The sequence below is a fragment of the Juglans microcarpa x Juglans regia genome, chromosome 1D (assembly GCF_004785595.1).
Source record: "Juglans microcarpa x Juglans regia isolate MS1-56 chromosome 1D, Jm3101_v1.0, whole genome shotgun sequence".
In the NCBI taxonomy this organism is placed as follows: Eukaryota; Viridiplantae; Streptophyta; class Magnoliopsida; order Fagales; family Juglandaceae; genus Juglans; species Juglans microcarpa x Juglans regia.
The window spans coordinates 44,302,065-44,325,952 of NC_054594.1; the positions used below are offsets into that span (position 1 = coordinate 44,302,065).

At 35.2% G+C, this 23,888-nt stretch overlaps 2 protein-coding genes across 4 annotated transcripts; one reads left to right on the forward strand and one right to left on the reverse strand.

Moving 5' to 3' along the window:
- Nucleotides 1-1,581: 1,581 nt before the first annotated feature.
- LOC121260108 (PTI1-like tyrosine-protein kinase At3g15890) lies at nt 1,582-6,409 on the forward strand. 3 transcript variants are annotated; one of them, XM_041161965.1, is made up of 5 exons: nt 1,610-1,868; nt 1,959-2,145; nt 2,618-2,765; nt 5,144-5,406; nt 5,480-6,409. In XM_041161965.1, the coding sequence occupies exons 2-5, from the start codon at nt 2,102-2,104 to the stop codon at nt 6,138-6,140; spliced, it is 1,116 nt and encodes a 371-aa protein (XP_041017899.1). In that variant the 5' UTR covers nt 1,610-1,868; nt 1,959-2,101; the 3' UTR covers nt 6,141-6,409. The 3 variants fall into 3 exon arrangements, with proteins under 3 accessions (XP_041017893.1, XP_041017899.1, XP_041017904.1); XM_041161959.1 differs by having other exon boundaries at nt 1,582-2,145; XM_041161970.1 differs by lacking the exons at nt 1,610-1,868; nt 1,959-2,145 and having other exon boundaries at nt 2,627-2,765; nt 5,061-5,406.
- Nucleotides 6,410-6,612: 203 nt separating this feature from the next.
- Nucleotides 6,613-19,625, reverse strand: LOC121257644 (pre-mRNA-processing-splicing factor 8A). The gene is made up of 25 exons (XM_041158767.1): nt 19,130-19,625; nt 18,472-18,595; nt 18,235-18,327; nt 17,683-18,073; nt 16,698-17,184; nt 15,746-16,536; nt 15,359-15,627; nt 14,879-15,193; nt 14,493-14,797; nt 13,956-14,410; nt 13,706-13,832; nt 12,890-13,131; nt 12,682-12,805; nt 12,377-12,566; nt 12,184-12,291; nt 11,847-12,100; nt 10,720-11,336; nt 10,528-10,634; nt 10,176-10,430; nt 9,612-10,085; nt 8,910-9,071; nt 7,988-8,185; nt 7,593-7,871; nt 7,206-7,448; nt 6,613-7,041 (listed from the first exon to the last, which is right to left on the reverse strand). Exons 1-25 carry the CDS (start codon nt 19,369-19,371, stop codon nt 6,847-6,849), a joined length of 7,047 nt encoding a protein of 2,348 aa, XP_041014701.1. The 5' UTR covers nt 19,372-19,625; the 3' UTR covers nt 6,613-6,846.
- Between the last annotated feature and the right edge of the window lie 4,263 nt (nt 19,626-23,888).

The following is a 23,888-nucleotide window of genomic DNA, read 5'->3' on the forward strand; positions in this document are numbered from 1 at the left end:
GTTATTATGTAATATGTTGTACAATATGTTATGTGTATATCATTACTTCACTATATATATATATATATATGTATGCACAAAACAAAAACTCTTAGATTATTATTTATTTTATTTTCAAATAGTGCATGAGGCGGAAATGGAATCGCTTTCATAAACTATAATAGGCACAAATCAAGAGCTTAGGGTATCTTCCAAGAGCTGTCATTCCAAATACTACAAGATTGATTAACATCCTCGACAGAGAGTTTTTTTAAAATAAAAAAAAAAAAAACTAAGTAACATGCCATTGTCAAGAACCTTTACACACAGAATTTAGAACAGCAGCCACATTGACAGCTTTATCGTCAAGGGCTCCCCAAAACTATTAGCATCTGGATCTGACATCAATGATTGGTAGGCATACCAACTTTATATTTTTTTTATAATAATGCAGATCATGCTATTTATATTTATAAATTCTAATGCATTGAAGTTTAATTATGTTCGAAATTGTACATTTCCACCTCAGTTCTATTCAGTTTTTACCTATTTATTTATTTTTGTTTTCATATTTATATTCTTTGTTGTCTGTGTGATTCATTGATTGAGATTACATCCCCACATTGGACAGTGTCCAGTGCACAGATACAGACATACCTCGAGACCCAACAGTCCTAGCTTCAGTCCCTCACTGCAAATACAAATATAGTTCGAGCAACTAGCTTCTTGGGTTCTGTCACTCAACTTTATAGAAATCCAAAAAATAAAAAATACCCAACGTTTTGGCACGTTCTAAAACTTCTTTTATACTCTAATTTTTTTTTTTTTCTTTCGTTCTTTCTGTCAGCCTATTAATTTCCCAAACGCCACCGTAAAGGTTTGAATTTTGCGAGGAATGTTATATATAATTATGAATTAAGTAAATGTTGTTTATTCAAAAAGTTAAACGAATTTTTTCTTTAAATAGTAGAATTTATTATTAAAAAACTAATTAATTTTTTTATGTAAATTTTATATTTATTTTTTTTAAATAATTATGTGCAACGTTTATACGCTCTATGATTGCAAATACCATTTCTATATCTAAAAAGCATTAAAGGAAAAACGTTGCATTCATATAAGTGATTCACAAAGGTCTCATAATAAACTAATCAAAATGCTAAACCAAGATCTCATAAAAGGAAATAGAAAAGAGCATGGCCTAATTTGAATAGAATGGTGGTAAAAATTAAAAAGAAGAGATCCACATGGAGCAACCAATTTCTCAATATAATTTTGGTAGTTGGATTATTCTATATCTATTCATTTTATATTGTTGTCAAGCAATTGAAAACTACGACAATGACAAAAAATAACTTTGTATTTCAAACCAAAGTGAAAGGATAAGAACATGATTGATTGGATTATTGTAATGAGTTGCATTTTATCCTTCTAAAATAACCACCATTACTTTACTTACAGCATCCATATAAAACAACCACCAAATTTAAAAATATATTTATGTTTCTGTATAGTATAGTTTTGATTTATATAAATTATCATCTAATGAAAAAAATAAAAAAGATTAAAAAATTGTCCACATCTCGGTGTTTTTAAAATAGAGAAACAGCTAGGACCAAGCGACTTCAAGAAAAAGGAAGGAAAGCCTTGATGGAGAAGGAAGATTCTGTAGTTTCGAGTGCTTGCCCACAACTCGCAGCTCCACCGCACGCTTCCTTCTGATAGAAAAAAACTAGACTTTACGACTCCATATGTTTGTTTCTACTTCCACCTCGTAGCGCAATATTTGCCTACAAGTTAGCTTTTGCTGCACGACTGTTAAAAAAGAAATAGGGAAAAAAAAAACGCTCACACACGCAAAAAGTTTTAGAAGGAACAAAGAGAGATATGTGTGCACCTTTGTCCTAATCGTTACGTTTCGCATCTAATCTTCGTCTTCTTTCGCTTTGGCTTTTCTCTTACATCCACTCTGTAACCAGCTAGACAAGGAAGGAGGAGAAGAAGCAGAAGTCAAGAGAGGTTGCGAAGTTGGAAGGAGGAGGAAGACCTGATTTTGAAGACCCATAATTTTTTCAAGGGGTTCGATTATTTAACTTTTCGTGGGTTTGATAGAAGTGGGGATATGGCTTTTTACTCAATGTTTTGTTGCGGAAATGTTTCGAATCGGTATGTTGCTTACATTTTTTTTTTTTTCCCTATTGTTGCTCAATTGTTGTGATTTCAGTTTGGGAAGTCTTTTTTATGTGCTGTATTCTGGTGAGAAATGAGAGCAGAGGAGAGGGGTTGAGTTCTGCATTCAGCTTAGATTTTGGGGACGAGCACTAGGGTCTGGGTGAGAGGAATCTACTAATGGCTTGTTAGGTTGTTAAGAAAATGGTGAGAAAAGGTAGGAATACGGGAAAAAAAAAAAAAAAAAGAAAAAAAAAGGTGGAATCTTGATGGTTAAAAACAACACTGCGCGCAGACATCAGTGAACTGTAGTATTTCATTAAGTTTGCCCAAATAAGTGGTTCCACTCGGATTTTTCAATGGCCAAACGAAAAGTGTACGTCTTTTAATTGTTTTGGACTAAAGTGCATTTCTTTTTCCGCTATGTTGTTCTGATTAACCTTAATCAGTGGAGGGCTCAATTGTACAGGAGTGAACGAGGGAAGAAGCCTCAAACATGGAGGGTATTTTCATTGAAGGAGCTGCACGCAGCTACGAACAATTTTAATTATGATAACAAGCTTGGAGAAGGGGGATTTGGTAGCGTCTACTGGGGTCAGCTTTGGGATGGATCACAAGTAATTAATACATTTATAAGTTTCCACTCAAATTTTCCATACTGATTATATTATTAATGTTGCCTCTATTGTCTTTTGATGTACAAAAATACTCTTTTCGGGAAACAACGCTGATGGCTATCACTGTTGAGAAAAAAGAATCCATATAGGTCTTGTATCAGTTTATATTATCAGGAATTATTTTAATCTCACAGTGCTGCTTTCCACTTTTTGGTAGTTCCCTGCCCCGCCTTTCCCTTCATTGCAGACAAAACAATGCCATGCAACATCTGTTTAGTTTCTTCTAAGTATGGAACTCACTTGTTATAAAACAATGTCATGTAATCTCACTGGGCTGAGGATTGAGAGGATAAGTAGATTAAGAAGAAAGCTATCGATGCTTGTCAAAAAAGAAAAAAGAAGAAGAAAGGTATCAATTTAAAAGTGGGATAGGGACTTTTGATATTATGAGAAAGAGAGAAAACAACGGGAGGGAGATCTAAGCAGTAAGACATTAAATGATTTTTTTTTTTAATGAATAGTAAGATATGAAATGATAATTGATATATGACAGAGAATATGGCCTTAAGGTGGAAGGGCCAAGAAAAGGTAAACGTAAATGACTCCCATTAGTTGAAATGGGATTCATGTTTCAACCCTGATAATTAGGATAGAAGCTTTTCTAAGTTGAGTTGCGTAGGAGTCATAGGAGAATTTGTAACAGTTATTCAATTTTTTTACCTAATTTGTACTTGAGGAACTTTTAGAGATATAAATACTTATATGTTAATTATACATTTAGACGCCTGGACAACCGTCAGGCGTAAAGCAGCTGATGCACTCAATCCTACTTGGGACATTGTAGTATCCATGAACTCGCCCCAACCTTGTTTGGTTGGGACTTGCATGAGCAAACCTGACTTGGGAAGAGGTGGGATCGGCTCTCAGTCTCAACATATGTTGTAGATGTCTCATTGTGTATACAGAATGACAGATGCGAAGATGTTAATTTAGTGATTGAAACATTATTTATACTCGTCTAAAAAGAAATCAAAGTCAGTGAGCTATGGTTTTCTTGTTCCTTTCCACCATATTCCCTTTCTGTGAGTCAATTTTTAATTTTATTTTATGATGAATACAATACTGAGATTACTTCTAAAACTACTACATAATTTAACTTGCATCTAATCTAATTACAGCTTCCCTTTTTTACTACATTATACAGTATGTTGTGTCCTGTGTACCTATCCTAGCTTTTCATACCACAGAAATCTGATGCCCAAATTAGTACTAAATTTTTTTGAAGCTTGGCATTGTAACATGTTGATAAATCATGGCAGGATTTGTAAGTCAAGCAAGGATATGACATTTGGAAGTCATGGTATGCAAGACAGCTGCTTGGCTGATTGCTTAAAACTATTTGTATTCACTGAAGTAATGTCGTAGGGTGTAAGGTGCTTAGGACAGGCATATCTGTTGATATATAATCTATATAAGGCAATATCTTTTTGTAAACAGGCTTATAAAAGGAGATCTCGTCAACAGAAAATCGCCAGTTCCATTTCGCTAGAGTTCTGTAGCCAAGCGAAGTTGTGGGCATCAAAGATGCTCAATCAGTACCTTTGCTAACATGCTTTATTTGTTTATTAACTTTCTAGTTTTTGCTTAATTAATTGAAGAGCTGTTTCCATCATTATTCTATCTTGAAACACTCGTAGGCAATTGGCAATAGTGGACCTTCTTTATGAATGTTCTTACCAATGAATATTAATACGTTTACAGTCCTTGTTGAGACAACGGAGAGCCTACATCCTAAGTGGCATAGTAGGAAGACAGTTATGATGCTTTGTTGAGCCAGCTTGGACAAGAATTACAGCTGGTTGCATTGATCGATTCCTTCTGATGTACTTGTCACACTAACTCCTTGAAGATAAATAAAGTGGTTCTGGTATTTTACTGCCTGTGGCAGGCACATTGATTAAGACTTCATACTTCTGTATTATGAAGTGCACTTTTTCCTATTCACATGTGATTTACTTTGGCTAGTGCTCTCACGATAGTAAAGCATTGTAAGTTGACTAGCTTCATGATTACCAAGAATTTCTAGACTTAACTTTTATTGTGCCTTTAGAAGCAAATTTTTCCTGTGTATGCTCTTAACGTTTATGTTCCAAATAACATTGAGTCTTGGATGTTATCAAAATTGTAATGGGCTTGATTTGTTGCTTAAGTTACAACCTTTCTTGAATTGTTTTCACCTGAGAGTAATCGGTGCAATTACATGTTTTAATATTCCTTTTCCTCATGTTATAGCAGAACTCTAATGGCTGTATGCCTGCAACTTAACCCCACTCGTCCTTGTAGACTGGATAACATTCTGAAAGGTGACAACTATGCAGATTGCAGTCAAAAGGTTGAAGGTTTGGAGCAACAAAGCGGATATGGAATTTGCAGTTGAGATTGAGGTACTGGCACGAGTACGACACAAGAATTTGCTAAGCTTACGTGGCTATTGTGCTGAGGGGCAAGAGCGTCTGATCGTGTATGACTACATGCTGAATTTAAGCTTGCTATCTCATCTTCATGGGCAGCACTCGGCAGAATGCCTTCTCGATTGGAACCGACGGATGAGTATTGCAGTTGGAGCTGCTGAGGGCATAGCGTAAGTACCAAACCAACTTTGTTCTTCATCTTTTGTCATGCCACGTACCTCACCTCGTAATCTTTTGATTCAGCTATCTCCACCACCACTCCACCCCGCATATAATTCATAGAGACATCAAAGCCAGCAATGTGTTGCTAGATTCAGATTTTCAGGCTCGGGTTGCTGATTTTGGATTTGCAAAGTTAATCCCTGATGGTGTAACACATGTGACAACGAGAGTTAAGGGTACCCTCGGATACCTTGCACCCGAATACGCTATGTTAGGGAAAGCAAATGAGAGTTGTGATGTCTACAGCTTTGGGATACTTCTGCTCGAGGTTGCTAGTGGCAGGAAACCCATTGAGAAATTGAATGCAACAATGAAACGTTCAATTACTGATTGGGCGCTGCCATTGGCAAGCGAGAGAAAGTTTGATGAAATAGTAGATCCGAAGCTCAATGGTACGTATGTGGAGGAAGAGCTAAAAAGAGTGGTCTTGGTTGCACTCATATGTGCTCACAGTCTGCCTGAAAAGAGACCCACGATGCTTGAGGTGGTGGAGCTTCTGAAGGGACTTAAGAAGGAGAAATTAGCTGAACTGGAACATATTGAGCCATTCAAGGCCGCTCAAGGTGCAGATTATAATGATGGGGCCTCGGTTGCTGAAGACAGCTCAGACTTCATCTCAGAGGAAAAAGATTCAAAACCGGAAATTGAGGGGCTTAGAGAAGAACATAATCGCACAAACTAATAACTGTGGATATGGAACCATTTACAATATTTGGGTTTCTCATGTGAAGGTGGAACTGGCTTGGCTTGTTATTAGAATTTGCCATTGCTACTATCAAGAAAGCATGTATTTTTGTGAGTGCAACGAGATCTGTTTTGTGTTTCTCGTCATTCCTTTATCCTAAAACGAATGACATGGAAACTGTGTTTAATATCCTATGGGATGGTCTGATTTTTGGCTCTAGAGACTAGAACTAGTGCTATATGTATATAGAACGACGCATCGACTCTTTCTCTCTTGACTTCTCTCCATCACTACTATTAAGGTATTGCAACAGTATATGTATAACGTATGCCATTTCAACGACAACCTGTATTTTTCATTTCAACATCAAAAGATACAAAATGCTCACTGTAAATCAAAATTGTGGCACAGCAGGCATTCGAGGCTTTAGCTTCAATACAAATGTAGAAACATAAATGGCACAATCATATATTTACAAAGACTCTACTACTGGAATATAAAAAAGGCTTATAGCTACAAAATCTGGTTTACCGAATCATCTTAAGATGTGCATGATTATTACAACAAAAAGCCTTTTTTGTGACGACTCCTTTGAAAGACTTGCCAAGTGAAAAATCAGTAATTGCACATTGCAAGCAGGCAGGGCAAATATGCCACAATTTAGCTTGCATTGTAACCCAGAATTACATCACAATCTCAACTCCTATGAGAAGGTGTCTTCACGATCTCCCACAGTAATCGTCTCTCCCTCCTCCAAGTTGCTAAACTCCAGGAAATGCGTAGGCCTGTGGTCCTCGTGATAATATTCACGGGGTGCCCCTAGCTTGACCCCATACTTCATACTAGGTGCATGTTTCACCCCCATGAAGTTGTAATTCCATGGACCATTATCAGGAATCTAGTAACGGAAAGCAATAAAATGATCAAGTTAACTCCATAGGAACAATAAAACCATTCAGCAAATCAAATACACATATGAAGATAAATAACCATAAAAGTATCCAATCAAAAAGCACAACTAATGCATTGTATATTTCGAAGACAGGTAGAGAATGTTCTTACCATATAGAAGCCAAGGAAGCGGTCGCTAAGAAGCATTTGGACCTTCTCGTAATGAGTGGGAAGGTAGCCATGAGGATTGCTTCCAGTGTCCTTGTTCACACGTCCCCACTCATACCCTGATGGTGTCAGCTTATAAGCAGTTAAGGAGCAGGAACCAGGAGTGAAACTGCAAGTCAAAACAATGCACTTCTCCCCATCCCATTGCTTGTTGTTTTCTAAGATCTTAGCATGACTTGTGAGATCCTGCAAGCAAAATCTCAGGTAAGATAACAAATCGCAGACATGACTCATTCCCCCCTTCTAGAAGAAGAGAAGTATCTAAAAACATGACATTTCTACTAAAGAACTAACATAAGAAACATTAAATCACTCAGATCAAAGAAAAACCTGTGGTGATAACTGGGGAAGTTCATTAGGTTGTGTGTGCATCCATCCCAAAGGCTCCAAGTCATTCAGGAAATCATGCTCTGGAAGAGCTGCTGGAAGGTTAACTTGCTGATGGGTTCCCCACTGTGGCGGCATTGCAATACAGCGGATTTCCTTAACCTGTGGGTTGTCAGGAGGACTTACACCATACAAGTAGCCAGCAATTTGAGTCCGCAGATCTGCTATGCAGATAAACTTCTTCAAAATGTTCTTTGGCATAATATAGGTATATCCTGTTTCCTGCATTATCAAGTGCCCTCCAGGTCAGCCAATATTAAATATATATATGATTATAATTTGTAATGTAATCATATATATTAAATATATATCTATAATATGAGACGATCAACCTGTACCTTTATATCCTCAGAATTCACATAAATATGATTGACACGAAGATAGAGATTTGTTGCTGATATTGCTCTCACACGCCAATCTGTCTTAGATCCAAATGCAGCTTGCTCATATGGACTTGTGGTGGTGACAATCAGTTCATCACCATGCACATTGGTGGTCCTTGTTGTCACTGCTGTCAGCTGGCTTGCTTCTTTTGCCTGGTATTGTTATACAGGAGTTGATTTTAAGCCAATAACCAGCAACATATACATAAAGAAACCAAAGTTCAAACAAATAGTGATATAGGCTAGTGCTGCATATGCAAGAGGAATATAGAAACAGAGGATCATTTTTTACTCCATTGTGAGGTTGATAACATTGGAAAATGATAACCTTACAACTATTTTGCAATTATTTTACAACTCCATATGAAATGAAGGGCAATTTTGTAATATTAAAATTTAATTTTATTGGAGTGGCATGATTTCTTTGATTGTTTGAAAATGAGTCATAAAAGAGTTGTAGTAGTATCATAACTCGATAACATTTTGTGGCAAGCTGTTTTTGGTTTTTATGGGCTAAATTGGGTGATGCCTAGAAAAAGAGGTAGATCTTTGACTGCTCAAAAGGGCATTTTGACAGTCATCATGCTGAGAACTTGTACAAAATGATTCCAATTTGTTTCATGTGGTACAGTTGGAGAGAAAGAAATCCAAGATTGCACAAAGACAGCGGAGGACCTCAAGGCCTTCTTTCTCAATTTACTCTCTACCAATGGATGGTTGCCCACTATGTTTTAATAGTTTTAGCTTCCAGGATTTTCTTGGTTTCTTTACATTCTCTAGTTACGTGCATCTCACCTATACCACCTATGAACTTGATGGTGCCTTTGTGCTCAGTAATAAAGTTTCTCATTATAAAAGAAAAAAACAGAAACATCACCTGTTTCTCAATCTCAGCAATCTGCTGTCTCTGTTGAGAAGGTGGAGTAATCTCAGCTCCAAGTATGATATCACGAATTTCAGACTGTGTCAGAGCTGATGTATTCACATTGTTCTTCTTGGCATAGTCTGAGAGTATGAGATCTCTAAGAGCAACCTCTACCTGCCACATGAAGATGATAGGAAAACTCATCACATCAAAGAAATGCATGAATATATATTGACAGAATGGCATTTTTTTATCGGTAAACAAGATTTTATTAGTCATAAGAATAGGCAAGAGCCCACGTATACAGGACATATATAAGAGCAATGCCTAAGCGTGCTAGTTTAGTGATACAATGAATTCATGAAAAGCCATGCCATGAAAATCAATTAATTACAATCAATCATAGTAGTGAATTGAAAAATAAGTTTCTAAGCTCATCCATTGACCGCCCTAGAATTGAAACCGGGTAAACATTAGGCTATTTGCCATTAGAGGAATACACACACACGGATGAATGAATATTTATTGATAGAAGGCATTTTGCATTGAATCCATGTAATCATTAGGCTATTGCTGCTAGATGAACACATACACAATCCACTGTTCCCATTTTTCTGTGACCCAACATGCAAAAGGTATGTCATTAGAGTGAGTGTGCTTTACTGATACAATCAAAAGTAATAGGTAAGCCATTACAACAATGGGGTTGGTTACCTTCATCCATTGATCATCATTGAGAGAAGGCCAGATGTGGTGAGGCTCAGTAATGATTGTTTTGTCGGGCTTTAGTAACATCTTTGCCTTCTCATTATTCACATGAAGTGCACGCAGGATCAAAATGAGCCGGGAGAATGCAGTATACGAAGAAATACTTTTCAACCAATCATCATAAATGTTGAAAAGAACCATTTGTGGCTCTGTAGCCTTCAAAATCAGATCACCAAATTTTTCAATCTTCAAGCATGCCTGGAAAGGAAGCTGCAGCTCACTTCCTTTAATAACTATGTTGGGAAAATCCAGCAAGTGAACCTCCAATGGGTCCAGCATTCCTTTACGAGTCACTATAATTTGCTTTGGTTGTTCTTCAACTGGCAAAGACCGCACAAGAGCAGCAACTTCTTCTGCTGTTTTCCACTTGGCTAACTGACCAAGACGCTTCTGTCCTGCCCAGACACTTGTGTGGATGACCTGCAAAGAAATCAATGAATCTGAATCTCAACTAAAGAGAGAAATTACTTTCAAAAAACCATTAGAAAATAAAAAAGACAAAAAATAGACCTTGAGAAACAGCTGTCCGGTCCTTGGATTGAATATAAAGATGGCCCCATTGATTGGTTTCGTTGTAAGATTTCCTTCAAATGTCTTGTGGATAGTAACCCGATATACATTAGTGTCGTCAACAAACCATATTATTTGGTTGCTGAAGATCTCTCCATAATTCTGGGATGACAAATAGGGCTCAGTGGGCTCAGAAGAATACAACTGTAAACCTTTCCTTATCCGCTCCCTCAATACATATAAGGCTGGATTTGACTGCATATCCACCAAGAACCATTATTGAGTACCTATGTCTATCACAGATTTTATAAAATAATCAAAGAATACATGAACCTAAAATTGAATTGAGAACCTTCATGATCTTATTCATTGCCTGCTGGAGCAGAGGCTTTGACCCAGGAAACCAATTGCCAAATGCAGAATGCAAGTTATAGGCCAAATCAAGTCCAATCATCACACCTGCATGAAAAATCCCATGATGATTATTTCAAGCTTTAAAACAGAAACATCTAGAGGTGTAAAGCAAAAGTCAATAAAAACATACCAGTAGGAGATGGATATATAGACATGTTGTCTGTTGTATAATCCATAAATTTGGCCCGGGTGTATCGCTCAATATCGTGAGAGTCATAATCACCCCAACGGAGTTGCACATCTATCCAGTACTTGTTGCTTGCTTTCTGATCAAACACATCCTTTGGCTCGGCCACAAGACTAGGTTTTGACATTGGCCATCTATGAGCAGCAAAGAGAAGAATGTCTGCACAAGAGCTGTTCATTTTGTAACTCTTCCTTGGATGTATTGTTTCCTTCTGCACAGTTTCAATTTCCAAAGCATCCAACTCCTGATCCAAAACTTGACACAGATCCATGACAACACTCTCATGTATCTTTTGCCATAAATGAGCACGGAATATCTGAATCAGCGAAATCTTTAAGGTAGGGATCTTCCCGTGCATGAAGATGCCAGTTAGATCCAACTGGACTTGGAAACCCACATAAACATTTGCTCTATTTATTGTAGGTGACCACCAAAGAGTGAACCTACGGTTAGGGATCTGGTTGAGACCAGATCTCTGAGCATTTGTCAGCTTTTTATACTTCATTGATTCCTCAAAGCCTGACGCCTTTTCCCAGAAGAGTCCTTCCCAAGTTGGAAAGCTAAAAATCAAATAAGAAAATTCAGGCCCGGTTTGGATATTTGGATACACAAAACATCTCATCTCATCTCATCATTACAACTTTCCCAAACTCCCACGCAAAATATAATAAATAATTCAACTTTTTCAAATCTCAAAATAAAAATTATATTTTAACAATATTTTAATCAACTTTCAAGAAAATATCTCATTTCATCTGAACTGCGTAACCAAACAAGGCCTCAATCAAAAACTAGTCCCCCCCCCCTCTCTCCTAAAGGAGATCACTGAATTATGAATTGAAGACTGCAACTCAACTCTGTCAAGATTATATACTACAGTGCAATGAAATTTGACAAGACCAAAGCTATAGAGGACAAAAAGTGCTCCGATGTGCACTAACCAACAAGATTATATAAGCCATTTGTCTCTTTCACTATCCCCATTGTATTAGCAGACTAATGGAAAATGGCTAAACAGGCCTAAACTGGTGACAACTAATCAGAACAAACTTGTAAAACAGTATACTTACTATGTTCCTTTGAATAAGGTATGCTCAAGAATTCCCTCAACACCTCCCAAAGCTTGAATGACATCAGTTCGATAGTTGTTCAAGTTCCAAAGTTTCCCGTCATGCCTCTGGTGTGTCCACCAGAAAGGGTTCTGTTTTAGAACTTGGTACTGCTTGAAGTCAGTGCGCACCCTCCATCCTTTGTCATATGCCAAAGTATGTCGATCCTTCTGAAACAAAGTATTTATCCGAGGAATTCCCCTGTCCCATGAATCCTGTCAAGAGAATTAAGCAAGACATTAGGATGACGAAATTTTGTACAAAGGCCTAATTATACATATAAAAAAGTGCCACCCACTTCCAAATCTTCGAGGGTCAAACGCCTATTTTGTGCCTGAGCTTCCTGTCTCTTTAGTGCATACTCTGCCCACACACGCTGTGAATCTATGAACTCACTCTCCCATGGCTGTCAAGTAAACAGCAAGACGGTGAAAAACAGCAAAGTAAACACAGGCACACTACATACACAAAAAATAAAAGTCTGAATTTACTTGTATATATCGATAAAGATTGGGAATTAGCTGGTCCTCTTCATGACTCATTCCACTCCTAAAGTGAGTTACACCAACGTCAGTCTGCTGACTGTAACGGAGGTCACTCTGTGGAATCAATATGTGACCCATGGAAAGCATCCCAAGTCCTCCGATTTCCTTTGGAGTGTAGAAAATGACAGGCGGGAACCTGAAAGCAAATTGAGATTAGGAATAGCAGATTGAGTTTCAACAATATTTAAGTTTTGAAAACTTCAACTAGATAATGTTTTTCCTTGTGCAACCACAAAATTAAATAAATGTACCTGCTAGGCATCTTTGAGTTCAACCCAATCTTTATACGGGTCTGGATTTTATTTTCACATTTAACCAGCAAATCCAACAGTTCTTGAGTATGTACAGTGGCTTCACGGAAATAAGTCATGAGACCTATTGAAAACAAGAACCCTTTATAATTTATCCTCATGATGTCAAAATAGGTTTACAAGGCAGAATAAAATTCTCAAAATATACCTATCAGGGCTGTATTCCATTTATTGACAATTTTTGTAAATGTAGTAGATCCAGAAGACATTAGAATCTGCCTCACACGATTCTCAAACACCTTCATGTGTTCATCATCAACCCGCAAGAAAGCAACAGCAGTCCGTTCTTTGGTCTGTTCATTCTGCAGATTCCAAACACCATCTCTTGTATTGCTGAATGCTTCTTGGGTCATTCTTATTTTAGGAAGTATCCGAACTTCAAATCCACACCTATAGGTCAAATAAGAAATGATTCAGAAACAATTCCATTCCCCATAAAACGAACATCACAATCATAACCTGAAAAGCCTAGGGAGGCTAAAGCAGCATGAAGATAAATCTAAGATTCATACACAATTACAGGACTACTAGCCAAAATAATTACCTACTTATCAAAAAGGGGATCTAAAGGTTAAGACACCTCTCCCATACGATCATATCCATCACATGACAAAGGCCAATTATATATGCAGAAAATAATGAATTAAAAAAAGGGACGCAAAATTTATGTATGACGTGAATGTTTTTGTTAAGTATGTCTCGGAGGTAAATAAATCTGGATCGACTAATTATTTTTTGTTTTGGTTCACAATTTAAGTCCGTCTATGAAAAACATCCAGCAGTTGCAGCTTCGGAGATGAAAAGCAGCAAAACTGGTGCATGGGAAATACCGGATACCAACAAATCCAAATATTCCAAGAAAAATTTTGTATATGATCTTTGCTGGAAAACATAGGTCCAAAGCAGGTAACATATCATAACATATACACAAAAGATGAAGCAACTAAATAGATGGATGACATACATGCTGAAGAGCAAATTCGGATTATCCTTGCTGTAAACTGATACAAAGCTGTTCTCCCACTCCAACGTTGTGATACTTCGAGGAAGACGATTCTTCATATCCCAGAAAACACTCCTCCCAAGATTTACTGAGGAAAATTTAAAAACAGACCAATAAAGTCATTTTTTGCATCTCAAGAAATCCAACTCATTCTTTTAAGATAACGTTTACCATAGCAACTTTAGATTAGAAGTAAGAAAGAATAAACTACCATCATGTTTCATGAGCCTCATTCTTGCATCTCTGGGCCAGCACTTCTTATTGTTATATCCAACCATATTTTCATTGTTAGGATCAGGATGCTCAGTAAGATATCGCTGAATAAGGTCTCGAGCCTCTTCATGGGTGAAGCGGAATAATATATGGACCCTGTCTATGTATCGGGAATACAGCCGAATAGGGTGCCGTGTCTCAACTTTCGTGTCCCAATAAGTAATGAACTCATTAGGCATCTGGGGTGGACCAGCAATCTCACTGGCTCGAGTCAATCCAAGGAGCAAGAGATCCAGCACAAGTCCATAATACTGTACAACAAAAGAAGCAAACTGGAGACCACGTATAAGACCGTATGAGTTTGTGTGACTCATATCCTTGTAAGACAACACAACATTGTTCTTAGCAGTGACATAATCTGCGATGTTGTGGTCAAGAACCAACCTCAAGAGCCTGCAACACAGCAAAGTAAAGAAACATTATTTAATAAAAATATCCATCTTTACAGTCAAAAAAGCACCAACCTTGTACTCACCTGTTTAACATTGTCAAGTCAATCTTCTCAAAGAACTTCTCGAACTTTGTCTGCAGCATCACAACACATTGCCCTTCACTCGTGTCCCATACACCTTGTAAATTGTTTATACCCTGACACCATTTATAAACCAAAAGTGGGGGAGGCTCTGAATCTGCAGGCTTGATCCAGTTTGGAAAGAGATGGCGTTTGTCACCTTCATACCATAAATATTGATCAAGATACGCATCCGTAATCTTCTCAAGAGGCTCAATCTCATAAACTGGAATGAGATAGCTGTACAAATCCATGAACTCTATTCCAACCTGAAAAAACAAAAAGTTCAGTTCCTCCTACACTGTGAAGCCCAAAGGTCAGAATCAACTCATTCTTGATCATTGACAAACCTCCTTGAAAGCACGCTGAGTGAGCAGGTGACGCTTAATTCGCGACAGTGCTTCATGTGGATTATCATAAGCTTGTTCAATGAGACCCAACTCTTCCCTCTGAAGCTGGTTTAATCTCACAGCCACACTGTAAGATTCTTTCAACCTCTCCAGAGCTAGAATAAGTAGTTTTGTATCATGCTTATATGACAATGGAGGGAATGGAATGGGAGAAAACTTTCTTGACTCCAACCAATGCACTGTCGTCGTATAAATGGCAACTGCTTCTTCTGGTGTAACATATGGACCGTCTTTCAAATAATTGTGTTGTCGTTCCTACAAGAAGGGAAAATGGAAATTGAAAGATAACTAAGCGAGGGAATAAAAACATCTATTAGAATACAATTCAGGAAAAAAATAAAGAGGCTGTGAAGGTCATCTTTTGTAGTTCTCCCTAGGTGTTTTACACGAAAAAAAAAATGAAGAATTTGGTATGGGAACCTGCTCTGCTTTAAGCCAAAGGCGAGTCAGTCTCCCAAGGTTCTTCCGACAAACTGTCTTATCAACCGTCGCTCCTCTTTTTATACGCTCACGATTATAGTGAGCAACATTCGTCCACCAGTCTGCTTTTGATTTGACGTAACGAAGAATCATGTTCTCAATGGGAACCGGCAAACCTGGAACCTTCCAGGGAATGTTTGCTTTCCAACATCGCCACGCCTCACTGAGATGCTGCAATATAACTCTAGCTTTATTCTGCTTGATGCCCTCTGCATTCCAATGATACAATTTTAGAGACACAAATCAAGTAGACTAGATCAACCAGAAAATCAGATCAAAGGAAACACAAGCCAAAAAAGAACAGAATTTTGTTCAATCAAAGATTACCTGGCATGGCATCAAGAACATCATGCATAACAGCTGCTCGAAGCTCCAAATCAAAATGGCTTTCAACACGTTGCTTAGTAACAGTCTTTGCCACTCCTTTTGAATGGCGCCCTTCAAATTGACGCGCAAGTAAATTACCTAACCACCGTTCGAGGAGTGGCACTATACCACGAAGAAAGAACAACCACACCCTCCACATTGGTGCCCAAAACCCACATCCAGGTCCTTTCCCAACAGGACCAGTGTTGAACCGATAATAAATCAAGTGTTTTAAGTCTTTGCACATTCTGATCTGCCGCATAAGCCTGTACTTATATCGGTACATCCCAGTCAGTTGACCAACATGAGAGAATGTATATTGCAAACCATCAGCCAATTGGAAAGCATCCACATTACCCAAGCGGAACTGGATATTTGCATCAACTACAAGCTTTGTCAAACGCAGAATTTCACGGCAAAGATGGAAAGCATTACCAAAACGTGATTTCTTTCGCTCTTTTGTTGTGAGGGTCTTTACAGGCTTCAGGTTAAAATTGTAATCAAGGTGAAGGTAATTCAAATTTTTCCTATGTATAAGCAGATTTAGCATGTTATAGCCCTGCTTACAAACTTGAAGACCAGCTTCAGCCCAATCAAGTTCTGTCGTTTGGAAAAACTTTGTTGCTTGCAAAGATCGGAATAAGTGCTTCTTCTTTTGAGCCTTGGGAGGTCTGTGATGCAGTTCATTCAACACAAAGCATTTTAGCAATTTTTGATAGCTGACCCGAACTTTAACTGGATAGGATGGAGGACTGCAAAATGGGAAAAAAAATGTCAGATGGTTTCTAAAAATTAGATGCTTAATATGCATTTAGAGAAAGAAGAAAAGAAAGAAAGAAAGAAAACAGAGATAACTAACCAATTCTCTTTATTTTTTTTAATCAGTACGCAAGTTTATTGATAGAAAACTCACCAATGCTCTTTATACCATTCTGACACAAGGGGTATATCTTCTGCCCGTCTCATCCGACCAGATCTCATGTTAAAAGGGCGTGGGGCAAATAGTAAGGAGACACCAGCAGCTGTGGTGTCGGTATAAAGTTGAGTGTCATTCAGAAAAGGTTCCACTCCTTCCGGCAAGGCAAAATCATCATCATCCTCCTCATCACGACTTTTCTTTTCATGCCGCTCCTTGTTAGTGCTAGTTATTGGGTGTATCAAAGGATCATAGTAAAATGCAGGTAAATCAGGATCCTCGGTTTTTATGTACATGATCATGGGAGTGTGATACACACAAAGCTTTACTTTCCGGGGCCTATTGTTATAGAGATGGGGAAATGCAATTCTGTATTCTGTCCTGAGAGGTGATCGAATAATCAGCTTGTTAATATCATTGAACTCATTCCAATCCTCATCTCCTTTCTCCATGTCACGGTACAAAGGCTCAAATTTAGGGCCACCTGCATAAGAAATGAAGTAAACACATACTTGAATGATGCTAACGAACATAAATAGGGAAGTAATTGAACCAACAACACAGAATACATCCAACTGCCAACACACCCATATACCAGTGAAAAAACAAAACCATGGACACCAATAGATACTGAACAGAAACTCAAGCTAAATACACACCAGAACTCATAAAATTGAGCAGCCTCTAAAGCACAAGGACGCCTCAAGAGAAGGGCTTTAAACTGGACCCGCATTTTCCAGTGTGCTTAATTGAAATCAGATCACACCAGACATTTCAAACACCCACTGCCCATCATGCCAAAGGATACAAATATGGCACTATCAAAGATCTAAGAATGAAATCTATGAAACCAAAGGAAGAACTGTAAAGCAATTATATATGACAAAAACCACAACCAAGGATGTCCAATTTTTTTCAAAGCACCAAATAACTCAGTAATAAAAGCATAAATTAAAATCATGAAGGAAAGGATGAAACGTACCAGGTATACACATGTTCAATGCTTTAGCGGTAAAAAATGACTCCATGTCAAACAAGTAGAAATAATTGCGATCAATTAAATCAGAAAGGAGCTGTCCTGCAAGCCGATGAAGGGTTGCCATTATAGGAAGAGAGAGATGCCATTTCCGGTAACTTGGACCATTTATCAGCTTTGTTTTCACAAGAGGCTTGTGGTCATAAAACCAAGTACATACAGCAGAATCCTCCTCTTCATCCAACTCTAATTGGATAGGCTCCAGAGGATCAACGTCTAAAAGATTATCAGCATAGTCTAGTGGAGGTTCTTCATCATCAAATGGTGGAAACCGCATTCTCTTGAAATGTCTACGATCTCTCTTCTCCCTTCGCATCATGATCCACATTGAGCCCCACTGTAAGATTTAAGATTCAATCAGTCATTTTTTGTTTTTTCTTTTTTATACGTAAATCCGAGTATTGGATAATGATGAACAATCAGTCATTAAGAATATGTTAACATGTAGATTAAAAAATGTAGTTAGAAAAGAAGAAACATCAGAAGAGAGAAACAAACCTGAGCCAGATATATAGGTTCTACAACCCATGGTATTTCATTCACAAATGTAATTGCCCCAGAAATATGGTACAAAATCTTCACATCACGAACCTAGAACCACATAAACATAGAAATGTCATTTGGGATAAAATATGACAAAGCAAGGAGAACAGATATAGAGCATTAATGCAATATAGGTATAAAAGACGAAAAATTAAATTTTTAAAAAAGCCCAAAAATTTGAAGAACAGAAACCTGCTCCCATGGCATGGGCATATTTTCAAGAAGTTTGTAAACTGCATGCGGAATGAATTTAAGGGCTCCAAGATAGACACGCTTATCATGACGATATTTCTTCGAGGACATATCCCCATGATCTCTGTTGAAGAAAACAGCAAGAGGAATTAAATGATAAACCCAGAGCGACCAACTGTATAATATCCCACAGCTACACAAGCATACTTATTACAACAATAAAAATACGGGGAATAAAAACAAAGTGAACGCTCAAAGCCAGTTTTCCCAACAACAAACTGAAGAATCGTAAAAAAAGACCACCAGAAATTTTTAAAAAATCTCACTAACTACAATCAACCCACTAGCAGTGCGTTACACTAATTGTTCTCCAAAAGGCATCCATCATTTTGGAGTTTCTGGAAGCCACGGCCAAACTAACTACGTCCTCTCAAGTCTCAATTAACCAGATTCCACGTACATAAATAAACACAAATTTATTAAAACAAGAGCTTATACTACCCAGAAAAATTAAAGTAACCACATACGAAATTGAACAACCACTGGCCACTGGCCTAAGTTATTAAAGCACATAATTACGTCAACTAAGACATCAGCCATAAATTATATCCCAAATCCTTCAAACTATGTTCAGAGAAGACAATAAAAGTGCTCCCACTTGATAATTTTCCTGACGTGCTCGGGTGGCATGTCCTCCTTCTGCGTCTCGACAAACCCAAACTTGCGTTTGTCGCTGTACCGCTTCGAATTGAGTTGCTGCCATTTCCTCGCCTTCTCCTCGAGTCGAGCCTCTGCTTCGGCCGGCGACGGTAGCACCGTGTACGAGGGCTGTGCCGCAGGTGGAGGCGGTATCGAGGAGCCAGTGGTCCCAGGCGGCGCAATCTGGCCGTTGTTCCACATGGCGAACAGATTCAAACCTCTATCCTAAAACCCTAAGAAACCCTGATAGCAAAATAAATTATAGCACACGTAGATTTGAGATTTCCATGTATGAGAGCTTTTTGTTTTTGTGGGATGGGTGTAAAAAGGGGGGGAGCTTTATTGAGGACGATTCAACAGTTTCTAGGGTTTTGAGGGTTTCTGGGTTTGTATCTCTGTGAGTGAGAATAAGCAAAAACAAGAGGGAGAGAGTGAGATATTCCGTAGAAAAATGGGGCTGGAGGTTGATAAAGCGTCCAATATACCGTTTCGGTCAAGGCACCGCGACAAAATGTTTCGATATCGATACTGTTTTGGGTATCGTTTTCGATATAATCTAATAAATTTTTTTTTTTTTTCTAAAGGATATAATCTAATAAATTAATTATATATAAATTATATTTTAAAATAATATCAATGTAAGCCTTGCAAAATTAAAATACATATTTATAAATTTTAATAATACTTCTAAATTCTCAATCTAACTATTAAAAAAATAATCACGCATCTTCATCATAAAAATAAGAGCAGAAATTTAATTTTAAGCTCTCGAGAAAGGGGGATTAAAAAAAGCTAAATAAATAGTTTACAGATATGAGAATTTAAGTGAAAATTATGAAAATACATTGAAAATACAAAAATACAAAATTTTGACCGACACACTGAAAACCGGCCAGTACATCAAAAATTGGTCTGTATTGACCGAAACGCACCGACATAGCCAATATTTGACCCGATACGAAACAATTATCTCCTTCATGCCCATTACTGGTCCAACACGATAAATACCAACCGGTACGACACAATATTCAAAACCTTGGTCCTGACTTCTACTATCAATGCTATGTGCATGGTCCCGAGTCCGTGCATCAAGCATTTTTTATTGGTAAATAGAAAATTATATTCATCATTTCACACAATACACTATAGGTCTGTTTGGGATTATGATAGGAGTTTTAAAAAATATTTAAATAACTTCAAAGTCTTTTTAATAGAAAAATTATGTTGTTTAGGTGTTACATATTAAAACACTTTTAATTTCAAATAAGTTAAAAAGTACATTTGAAGAAAATCATCAGACGTATTTTTAAGAATAATGCAGAACGTAATTCAAATTTTAAAAAAATTGTCCATGGACGAAAATACCCATACAGTTTCAAATAATTACAACTTTTAAACTTTCAAGAACATTGTCCTAATTTTTAAAAATTCAAATAGTCATCATTTTACCTTAGAAAACACTTTCTTAATTTATTTTCAAACAAACGTAACGTGTTTGACAGTGTTTTAAATATATGGTTACCAAACAGTGCATAATTTTTTAATAGTTTAACTTATCACTTATTTTATAAGCTATAAGTCCTAAAGATATAAGCTATATTTTTCACCGCAATCTCAAACATACACTATACAATTTTTTTCCTCTTATCAAATTAAAAATGGTGCTTATCATTCACACATCACGTAACAACATGTGATTTATCATTTTTATCATTTTATTTAAATACACATATTTACGCATCAATATGTATGTATTTAAATAGAATGACAAAAATGATAAATCACATATTGGTATGTGGTGTAATGAATGATAAGTATAATTTTTTTCATTTGAATATTCAAACACCACAAACACAACCATTTTTCAATTTTAGATTTTTAACTTTTTCATTTAAACGGATGATTGAAGAATGAGATGAAGTGATAATTTTATGAATAGTAATAAAATGGTTTGTAAGTAATAAGATAATTTGAATTAAATATTTATTAGGTTTATGAAATGAAAGAAAAAAAGTTGAACAAAAAGTATTATAAAGTTTAATATTGTTAGAATATAAAATTTTAATATTATTTTTGTTTTATAATTTGAAAAAGTTGAACTGTATTTTGTTTTTTTATTTAAGGCTGGGTTTGGATAAACAAACATCTTTATCTCATCTCATCCAATTTCATCATTATAACTTTCCAAAATTCTCATATAAAAATATAATAAACAATTCAATTTTTTCAAATCCAAAAATAAAAATAATGCTAAAAAATTATATCTAACAATATTTTATTTAATTATTATTCAAAACATATTATCTCGTCTCTGTCTATCCAAACACAATCTAGAAATTTAAAAAATTTGTAATGATTAATTTAAAAATTTTGCAATGATTAGTATTTAGGAAGAAGATAAGATGAGATGAAACATGTTTTCAAATATCTATTTAATCATTATATAATCATTACAACATTTTCATACTTCTAAATAAAACACAAAAAATAATTTAATTTTTTCAAATCACAAAACAAAAATAATATTAAATAATTTATAACATTATTTTAACTTTGTAATATTTTTATTTAATATTTTATCTATAATTTCCCAAAATCCCATAAAACATATAAAGTCAAATTATTTTACTGTTATTCACATTTCATCTCATTATCCAAACTAGGTTTTAGGCTCCGTTTGGTTTTACATATGGTTTCAGTCCATTTCATCCAAACACCGTTAAAATACAAACACTTTTCAGTTTAAACTTTTTAATTTTTTTATATAATCATTACAATTTTTTAAATTTTCAAGCAAAACACAAAAAATAATTTAATTTTTCTAAACACCAAAACATAAATTATTTTAAAAATCACATTCTAGCAATATTTGAACTTTATAATATTTTTATTCAATATTTTATCTTTCATTTCCCAAAACTACTTAAAACATCTTATTCAAACCATTTTAATACTATTCACAAACTATCTATCTATTATTCACATATTTCTCATTACATTTCATCTCATATGGAAAACTAAACGAGACTCTAATTGGTTTGGTGTCACAAAATTTTCAAATCATCTCATCTTATTTCAACATCTAAATTTCATTCAAATACAATTATTTTTCAATTTAAAAATATCAAAACTTTGTCATCTTCATTACAACTATAAAAAAACTTCAAAACAAAACAAACAAACAAAAATTCACTTTTTTTAAATTTTAAAACAAAAATTATATTCTAATCATTTTTTAACTTTATAATTTTTTTATTTAATTTTTTCTATCTCATTTTCTAAAATTTCATAAAAAAACTTAATTGGGTATAACCAAACGATAACTTAATTGTGGAAAGAAATAGATGTATCATGTAAATTCTATAACATTTAGATCTAGTTTAGATATTGATATGTGATGAAAAATTTATGAATAATAGTAAAATAATTTGTAAATATAATAAAATTGTTTGAGTTAAGATGTTTGATAAGGTTTTTGAAGATGAGATAGAAGAAAGTTGAATAAAAATATTATAATATTATTATAATATAATTTTTTAATATAATTTTTATTTCAAGATTTGAGAAAGTTGAATTGATTTTTATATTTTATTTAAAATTTATAATGATTAAATAAAAATTTAAAATTGAAAAGTTTTTGTATTTGAGTGATATCTATATGTTAAGATGAGACAAGATAAGATCTCAACATCCAAACAAGCCCTTAATACTTTGTAAATTTATTATGAATAATATTAAATTCAGTGTTCATGCACAACATTAAAAAAATGAAATTCATCGTTAAAAGTTAAAATTTATACTATACCGAGTCTCACATTTACCCATATTCAATTCTATTTTTTTTTCTTTTTCTAATCAAGCATACTTAATATTGATAGAAATAATAATAGTATATATTGTCTAATGGAGGGTAATTTCCAGTGTCAATATACATAATACATTTAGGAAGATTACCTAAAAGTATACAATTAAAAGATAAATTGGTTGTTGTCTATTATATCACCAAGTGCGTATATCAATTTTACAATTTATAAATTTTGTTGAAGCTCGAATCTTTTTTAGAGTGTAGATTTTGATAGATGAAAAAATGATAAATACACATTATTTTTTACAAATATTTTATACAACAATATTTTAAAAGGAGGGTTATTTTTATAAATTAGCTTACAAAAGTAACGTGATTTTACTAAGGCCTATTTTGAATATTGAGAATAACTGATTAATATTTATTATTTTATTATTATTTTTTACATATTTTTCACTATTATTTAATATTTTATTATTATTTTTTAAGATTTTTTACTATTATTCATAGATTACTTCATAATATCTCATTATCTAAATACAACCTAAAATATCATTATTTTATAATATATATTATAAAATGTATTATAAAATATTTCGTGTGAACATTTCCTTCCAAAATGAATGTAGTTTTTTAAAAGTATTTTGCCAATTGTAATACAGAAGAGCTGCTGAGACCAGTGTTTTAAATTTCGTATCATACTGGCTGGTACGATCGAAATTTTTTGTACCGACCATGCGGCCGGTATAGGTACTATACCCGTTTCGTACCGGCCGGTATCGGCCTCAATTTCGACCTGTGTTTTTTTTTTTTCATTTTTTCAAACTACAAATATATTTTTTAACCCCCAATTAAAACTAGATTATTTATAATTTATATATATTTATATATAATTTATTTATATGTAGACTAT

Excerpts from the sequence above, each read along its gene's own strand:
- LOC121260108 (XM_041161959.1), top strand. The coding sequence starts at position 2,102 with ATGGCTTTTTACTCAATGTTTTGTTGCGGAAATGTTTCGAATCG. Across the intron at positions 2,146-2,617 it reads TGCGGAAATGTTTCGAATCG|GAGTGAACGAGGGAAGAAGC; the intron begins GTATGTTGCTTA and ends TCAATTGTACAG. Across the intron at positions 5,407-5,479 it reads GGAGCTGCTGAGGGCATAGC|CTATCTCCACCACCACTCCA; the intron begins GTAAGTACCAAA and ends CTTTTGATTCAG.
- LOC121257644 (XM_041158767.1), bottom strand. The coding sequence starts at position 19,371 with ATGTGGAACAACGGCCAGATTGCGCCGCCTGGGACCACTGGCTCCTCG. Across the intron at positions 10,635-10,719 it reads TATATATCCATCTCCTACTG|GTGTGATGATTGGACTTGAT; the intron begins GTATGTTTTTAT and ends TTTTTCATGCAG. Across the intron at positions 8,186-8,909 it reads TTGCTGAGATTGAGAAACAG|GCAAAAGAAGCAAGCCAGCT; the intron begins GTGATGTTTCTG and ends TAACAATACCAG.